Source organism: Pieris rapae, chromosome 14, assembly GCF_905147795.1.
Source record: "Pieris rapae chromosome 14, ilPieRapa1.1, whole genome shotgun sequence".
NCBI lineage: Eukaryota > Metazoa > Arthropoda > Insecta > Lepidoptera > Pieridae > Pieris > Pieris rapae.
In genome coordinates, this window is record NC_059522.1 from 7,686,079 (window position 1) to 7,695,101 (window position 9,023).

Below are 9,023 nucleotides of genomic sequence, written 5' to 3' on the forward strand. Positions count from 1 at the left end.
CAAAAAGCAAAACAATGAGTATTATAAACCGACGATTTTAAATAAATAATAAAATTTATTACGTCTTTATTTTAACTTAACAAAAACATAAATAATACACAAACAATAGGTAATCATTAATAATAACCCATATTATACACGTTGGCGGATGAGAGTAGATATGTTACATTGTAACAAATAAATGCGGATTTGAAATCAACAACAGAAGTCGAAACATGAAATTAGGTCTAGGCATTGCGTAAGTATGCATCTAGGTTGCATACTTACGCCATGCCTACTTCATCTAAAGATCTAGCGCAAAAGACATACCGGTGAAAGAAACTATAACGCAACAGAAAGATTTCAGAATCTGACGTCGTGTCATGAGTGGCATCAGATGGTAGTATTTTTATGGTCAATCAATTTAAACGTCAATGTTGCTGGCAACTTTTCAAATCACGGAAGCTGCGTACTGCATCTGAAGTGTAAGTATATGACGATGTCAATATGCGAGTCTCTTTTTCAGTATGCTATATGTTACTAAATATTTTGAACTCCGTGGCTTAGATATTATATTGTCTTAGATGTTACTGTATATCCGGATATCTACATCGGAGTTCCGGCAAAAATATCTCCTTGGTGAAAGGTAAAGATTGCTGACGATCAACTATTTAGAAAGAAATCTATAGTCTTCACTTGTCTTTCGAGTTACCCACGCGGATACTAGGACATTTAAACTCTATGGCGCAAATGATGACGCTGCAGAGCACTTGTCCACAGTGGTCTCAGTTACGTATCTTTGTTCTGTGGTGGGTTATAACCTTGCTTTGTCTTGTGTATATGTGTGTGTGTCATATATGCTCGGCAGTGACGAGGTATGGAATGCAGTGGTATCCTTCTGTGAGCATGTAATGCTACAGAAGGGGACAGCAGAACGAGAGAGGAAGCGTTTTAGGACGAACGGTAGAATGCGATAGCGACCGGAGCCTCTGAATCACGGCTTTATAGGAATTTGTCGAGGTGTTTTTAGTGGGTATTGTTTACCCAGTCTCTGAATAGCAGAGATTTTGGTGTGGATCGAGTCCCATATACCCATGCAACTTTTTAGGGCAAATTTAGGGGATGCGCAAATTCATTTCCACCTCGAATATAAAAAAAAATGACATCTAAACTATAAACATATCGAAAAATATAACACAATTAGAAGCCTAGCCTATAATTTATATTTCAGTCTCCGAAAGAATCCGCTTGTAGAACTAGTATTTAGCTTAAATATGAGGCTTAAATATGAAAAAATAATGCTTATTAGTAGCCCTTTCAAACGCTATTATAAAATACATGTAAATTTACTGTCACATTTGGCGGGTTCGATTCCCGGTTGAGGTAGGCGATTTTTAAAAAAATCCGTGAATGCAGTTCTACTTATTATTAAAAATTAAACGATGTCTTCTTTCAGTAAAATATCCTATCATTAATATTTAAGGTACTTTCCCTCCGTGTGGCATCGCCGTGGGACACCCTGTATATCTTTACAATAAAATATTTGAAGCCGAATAGACATCTTTAACTCATTTTAAAGAGAAATCGAAAATATGTGGCCGATTTTCGTGAATAATTTGTATTTTAAAAACCTCGTTTTTTTTTAAGTATACAGTAACCCTTAATTTAATTTATCTGAAAGTAAATATTTTCTATTCCGTTGGTAACATTTGTTAATATTAACAAAAAATAATAATCGCTGACGTTATATAATAAAATTAAGATATGTAAGAATTTAAAACTATTACTAACCATTCAAAGATAACTCTCAACTACTTCCTTTTATGTCTATTATTACTTTACGCCGTATTACCGTGACAGAACAATATATATTTTTTACTGTGCCCCTGATAACTAACTATTTCAGTCAAAAGAGTTCAACGACTTTTCAATTTATTACTCGTTACTCAACAAATCTGTAGGCGTCGATAAAACAAACCTGCATACGAAAGATGATAGTATTATTCTAAATCTTAATTTGATAAAACAAAATTGTGTATCTATGGATACAAGTTTGTTCTTAGTTGGCAACACTGCCGAACAGCCTTTAAAATGTTTGTCTAACACCCGAACGCCCGATTGTTTTCAATAGATTGTGCATTAATAAAGATCGTGACAGTCGATCGATCTCCTATCTGCATTCACATAACCACACCCTACGAAGACAATCCATTTTTGGCGACGGATAGAAGCAATCTCTTCGCTCTTTACACTCCTATTTCATAATCAATATAAGCCAAATAAAGTACATAAAACCGTACAAATAATATTACAATATACAGATCTATGTTTAAAACAAATCAAATAGCTTTTTCATTATTTTGAAAACTGTTGATCTAAAAAAATCTTAAGATATCTGAGGATATTGGCTCAGTTGAACGTCATTTTTAAACAAAGGTCTATCCACATACACCGATACATACTACCATGGATAGCTTGTATCGACAGATAGCATTTTCAATCCGTCGATTGGTTATTGGGCACACTTTTATCAATATTTTGACTAAGATGTCTGTCTCAGATGGTCAAAAATGTATCGAGATAGCGTTTGGGTGTAAATGTATGCCTAAACCACCAGTACCAAACATATATTAATTGCTTAAAAATCTAAGAAAATAATAACACATTGACGCAACATTCACTTCAGAGCGTTTATTTTTCTTAAATGAAGACGGGACTTCCAGATGAAAACGACGCATAAATTAGATTTAGCTATATCATTTTCTATTACACAACATTAGGGTGCTTATCAATATGTAATAGAAAACCAGGAAAATAAATAAGGTAATTAAATGCCAACGCATTAGTAATTATAGTAGTCCTTGACAGACTATAATCGCTATTGTTATTTATTTCAAAGGATTAATTCAATACCTACTGTGTGACCACTCTCCGTTTTGTAAGCCAATTATTGAAGTACAATACATTCTAAGTGAGTTTTTACATAAAGACCGAAGAATTTTAATAAAATCTGATTTGGACAAGATTGTTGATTTTATTATCGACTATATAGTTTCACAGCAAATACATATCAGCCGTCTAATAACTTTTTCCCGCGAATAGTAAGACACGTCTACACACACATCTTGTGTTGTATTAAAAAAATCTAAGATTGACATTTTTTTTTAATAAATCTAAAGATACTTTATGAAATCTTATGTCCGACCGTTGTAAAACGCTACATATTTAAAGTTAATGTATTGGTTAAGTTTATTTCACTAAGAAGCTGACAAAACGAAGCTGCCAAACGACGGTTTTGGCGCGCTGTAGAGGGCACCTTCAATCGTAACCATTTACCATTGACCGAGGTCAGGGACACTCCGGCCCTGACACAACGCAACGCTCACTCAGTTTCATTGTCATGAATCGTGATGTAATGCTACGATTCTCTTCTCCTATACGCCGGCAGTTCGACTTCCTATTGAGGTAGGCAATGGAGAAGGCCTGTTTAGTCAAATAAAACGTTGTTGTGCTTGTATTTCATAGAGGCAAAATTATTAGTAATTGATTTAGAAGTGAATTACGGAAGCAAATTACTTTTGTTTACACAAGGCAGTGCGCTGCGGGATATCTGTATAGAATAAAAATAAAGTGGCTTATGTTATTTTCAAAGGTTCTAATTAGTCTTAAAAATCAAAGACGTAAATTTATAAAGACAGATTTTGATACGCTAGAATTATTTTAATAAGGTTTTGTTTAATTTAATAACGGCATAGAACCTATTATATCCTATATTCGTATTATATTTAAAAAAACATAAAAGCCTAGAAACAACAAATAACAATTTGTCAAGTGGCCACTACGATTACCTGATAATAATGTTGCCATATTTATCAATTAATTTTTTCTCTATTATCTTTGATTTCTTAATAATAGTCAACAGCCATAACTCGACACACTAACATTAGCATCAATGGGTAGATATTATAAAAGGTTATTTAAAAAATACGACTAAATTATAGGCTGTTAACTTGTAAAGCAATTCGTATCGCTAAGGCATTTATTATGTGAAGAAAAAGGACAAACTGATTTGTTATAACCGCCAGAATTCAATGTCGAATATAAAACTGGTTACGGCCGTCATTCGACTTTGATTTATAAAAACCTATTTCCTACATCTGATATTATGTTTCTATCTCTTTTCCAAATACGATACGTTTCTTTCAATATACATATCATTTCATAATATTCAGTTATGGGATTTCATGATAATTGTAAAAAATATTCGGGCATATTTTTAAACTTTTATTACATCCAGTACAATAATAGTACATCGAATAATATCCATGTAAAATATAATAATTTTGGTCGCAAATTATTGACTAAGTCCTTACGTCTAACATTCTTAATATCTCGTGGGGTGTAGGCATTGACATTTACATACATTAATAGTTATACAAAAATATAATTTAAAAAAACAAATGGTTAACCCTTGCATTGAACTGAATATTTATAAATATGTATTAGCGGATTTCATTGTTTTTTAGTCTTATATGTTTAGAAATTGAATTTTAATACAATATTGTATGTTATTCTTAAAAACTGTCTTTATAAAAAAGTTTGTTCAACTGAAAGGCTTTAATGTCGATGAATATGAAATGGTAACTCTTAGTAAATATAAGCTACAATTACGTAAAACATAGAACAAATAGGCCGAAATATCATGGGACAAACCATCACAACCCTAAGCTAATTGCTAAGATGCTAACACAATATAACAAGGTTGCCACATAAAAATGAAACTAATGAATTCAATATAACACAGTATGGCAACATAAAGCGTTAATTTGAGCAAACCAATCATTCTAATTATATTATGTACCTGGATATATAATACATATTTAGAATAGCTACTTTTTTAATATTTCAATTCCATCATTGTATGTAAAAGAACAATAAAAATACTAACCTACCATATGTGACAACCCTCTAAATATAAAAAAAATATATCTTAAACCTGATAATGGCAAAAAAATTTAGTAACAAACATTGAACCATGTTACTTTTGAAAGATTTTTATTCATCATGGCACAAAAAATTTACTAAAAAAGAACCATAATTATTTTTAAGCTTTTCTCAAGCTTTTTTTTATAGTGCCAAACCCATCAACAATTAATATACTAAACTATTGAATTGTATAATACATATATTCAATTAAATTATACTTATTTACATGGGAGTTGTAACTTTGAACTTATAGTTTGCCCAATTATAGAGGCACACAGCTGTTTGAAAAGAAAAATCATATAAAAAATTTCAAATATTTTCATCTAAAGGTTCGATACGATTTCAAAAGTGCATGCATAAAATAGGTTTTATTAAGCCATTGAATTCTTAAACAACATGAAAACTGATTTTTATTTATATTTATATGTATTGCACATCAAATTTAACAAAATAATATAATAATATCCGAAATGTAACTACTTGCCAAACAAAATTCACAGTTAACAGTCACTCCTTCAGGATACAAAGCTACAAACACTCAAATACATTAAATACCTATTGAGCTAGGTAAAATGTAATAAAAACAATGTAATCCTAATTAAGCAAAACACCAAAATTTTTATATTTTAATAAACATTCATAATAGTATAATTGAATAAACATTCAGTCAATGTATTCTTATATTTTAATAATTGTATATATTCTAAATTATATTTACATTACTAAATATCAATCGATAATTGGACACATTCCGATAACAATATTAGTTTACACCTAAACATAATCATAGTCATTAAATAAAATTGCTTCAAAAATTCTGTTAATTATGCATGGGAGTCTATTTTATTTCATTGACAAAATAAGAATGTAATATTGAGCACCTTAACAAGATGAAATTATTTACACATTATCAATATACCACTCAGATCTTTTAAACACATTAAAATAACTACTTATTATATAACTTAGCTGTCCAATTATGGTGCCTGATGGTATGGATATGTATCAGCAAAACACTGGAACTAATAATATATTAAATGTAACAGTTTTGTACTGATTTTTTGTAATTATATTTTTTTTCAATGAACCTGTAAGATGTTTAATATTATTGACTAAGATTTAATATATTAGTTAATTTTCTTTGTGCAACTATCAAACCATAATGTGGATTATATGATCATTATAACAATACACAATCAAAAGCCTCTAGTAATAGCAATGCTGTAAATTGCTCCCAATTAAAAATGCACTCTATAAATTAAATTAAAAGGCTTAGAAAAAAAGGAAAGTCTAAACATGTTCCATGGCACTTACTTGATATATTTTTTATCATTTCACCTACCTTTACCATTATTTTTTACCCTGATTTTTTCACACAACTTGTTTTGGCTAAAACAAGTATTGTCACTTGTTAACAGGCTTTCCTTAGATAACCCTGCCATTTTAAATTCGCCACTGTTTCTCTTATTTACCAATTCTAAAATGCTTCTTTAAAACCACTACAGAGCGATATCAATAAAAAAAACAAATCTTTAAAAAAACGGCAAGGTACAGTTCATATAGCCCAATATTTCAATTAATTTCAAATATTTTAATTATTTCATTCCATTCGTTTTATATAATATCAATCTATATATAACATAATATTTGGCACAAAGATATTTTTTTAGTAAAAAAGTAAATTATCAGTGCACCTCTTAAATATACTGCCCAGGGAGAAAAATATTTACTTTTGCATACATACATTTTTGTTTTGTATTATTTTTGAAAATAGTATACAGGCATACCTTTTTTGGATGGACACAATTGGTAGAATTTCTTATATATAAATACATACTTACATGTATAAGAAATATTTAACCTGACATTAATATCCATGGTCAAAGGAACACACATTAAATAGCATTTTTTTTGTTCAATTATCTGATAAGCAAATTTGCCTTTTTAGGTTTTCTATGCTATCTTCACAATCAGAATTTTTTCTTTTCCTGGTATCAAACCTAACACCAGTTTCATGAACAACCCTTTCACTATTTTTAATAGCAGAAATAATATTCTCTTTAGAAGGTGCTACCAATTTTAACTCATCCAAATTATCACTAGCAGCTGGTTCAACCAAATGCATTACAATTTGCTCTAAATGTTTAGGATCCTCTACTGGAGCCTCATCTTGTGTGATTGCCCTGTCACTTTGGTTACTGTCAACATCTACCATTACTGAATATTTTCGTTTCATATCTTCCATCATCTTACGACCATATTCTTCTCCTATAACACTATTTACACATACAAAGCTTTGAACTTTTTTAGTAGCTTTGTCTATTTCAAGGAAACCTCTCGTTCGCATATAGATGAAATGACCTGACCTAGACATTAATCTATAGTAAGACTCACCAAATTCTTTGCTATCATCATACATTTGACGTAACACACAAATAACCCAGCGGACATCTTCTTTATGCATAAAAACAAAAGCAGAGGTTCCTGTAACTTCTTCTGTCATATATCCAGCTGCCAGTGAAATGCTTTGATCACATTGGACAATTCTGCCATCAACAAGATGCCTGGTCCAGTACTCTGAATAAGCTGTTGGTGGTAAAATCTTTACTGGCAATGGATTCGTAATAGGATGAACCATACCAATAAATACAAAATCATTGCCACTTGATGAGAATGTTCTCTGATGTCGGACTCTTTGCCTTCTTATTGTTTTTTCATCTTCAACTCCATTAGACGTAGCTTTATCTGACTTACGTAGCATACCGTCAATACGACAGCGTTCATATTTTGGCGGATCAGCTCTTGCACCAGCACGCAGTAGTCTTACACAGAAATTATGGTGTTGCTCAAACATTTTTGAATCACAACCAGTCTGTAATTCAGTTGGATAAATATGTTTTCGTAAAATTTCTTTATCTTCATTGTGAACATAATTGTAAATATCTTGACCGAGCAGATCAACATGACAATAACCTAATTTTTCTTGAACATTTGGCGACACGTTAAAAATGCGACCTCGACATGTCACTGCGATCATAAATCCTCCAATAATGTCAAAAAACTTCATGATTGCATTTGACCAAGTTTCTAAATGACAACATTTTATAGTATCACCAAATACATGTTCGTTACGAAGCTTGTTAGCGGCTAATCTAAGAACACTAGTTTTGTCAACCTTTCTCTGGGAGTGCACAATATCAGAAAGAAGAGTCATCATTTGTGCAATTTCTGAATTGAATTGACTTCTACGGTGTTTTTCTGCAATAATACGACATTCTCTATCACTCGCTTTAGCCTTTGGTAAATCCGGCGAGTGTGCATCTGACGAAGAATCTCCACAACTGGTACTAGCCATATCAAAAGTTGGGGACAAACCAAAATCTGGACTCGGCATGCTTACTTGGGTTGGTGTAGTAGTATAGATATTTAGTCTTGTATTAGCAGCGCCTGGAGAAGCCATATCGAACAAATTTATTATCAAAACGCGGTCCTCGCTTACTTCAATTCATGCAACTAAAACGTTCCGAGGGCATCGAAATAAAAAGCACCAACGCTGAACTTTGATTCTGCATTAATCAACCATGTAAAACTAGATGTTCCATTTTATTTAACATTTACATAGTTTATATTTTTTTTTCAAAATAATAAGGCTTATAAATTATTCCAAAATAACAGTCAGCACTTGTTTCACAATTTATTATCACTGGTCACAACAGTACGAACCGTTCGTATGATAACATCACGAGTCACGACTCACGACCAATCGAAAAACGGAAAGCTAAACATGTAACAATACACTAAGAAGCTGCTCCACTCCACTGTCTTAAATTGGCGATTGACATATGTCAGAAATGATAAATCTTACTTTATACCGATGTCAATGTCACTGTACGTTCACTTAATCTGTGGTTTATATTAATTATCTACAACTTTTCAATATTAAAATATAGATTACTAGTGACCCGCCCCAGCTTCGCACGGGTGCAACGGGTGTTTTTATTATGTATTGTTATTTTCGTCGCTGGAAAGCTCTGATAATATACGCATTCGATCGCTGC

General features: G+C 31.7%; 1 protein-coding gene across 1 annotated transcript; it reads right to left on the minus strand.

Moving 5' to 3' along the window:
- Nucleotides 1–4,250: 4,250 nt before the first annotated feature.
- On the minus strand, nt 4,251–8,767 carry LOC111001898 (aryl hydrocarbon receptor nuclear translocator-like protein 1). Its single transcript, XM_022271960.2, has one exon. It carries the CDS (start codon nt 8,423–8,425, stop codon nt 6,881–6,883), a length of 1,545 nt encoding a protein of 514 aa, XP_022127652.2. The 5' UTR covers nt 8,426–8,767; the 3' UTR covers nt 4,251–6,880.
- Nucleotides 8,768–9,023: the final 256 nt, after the last annotated feature.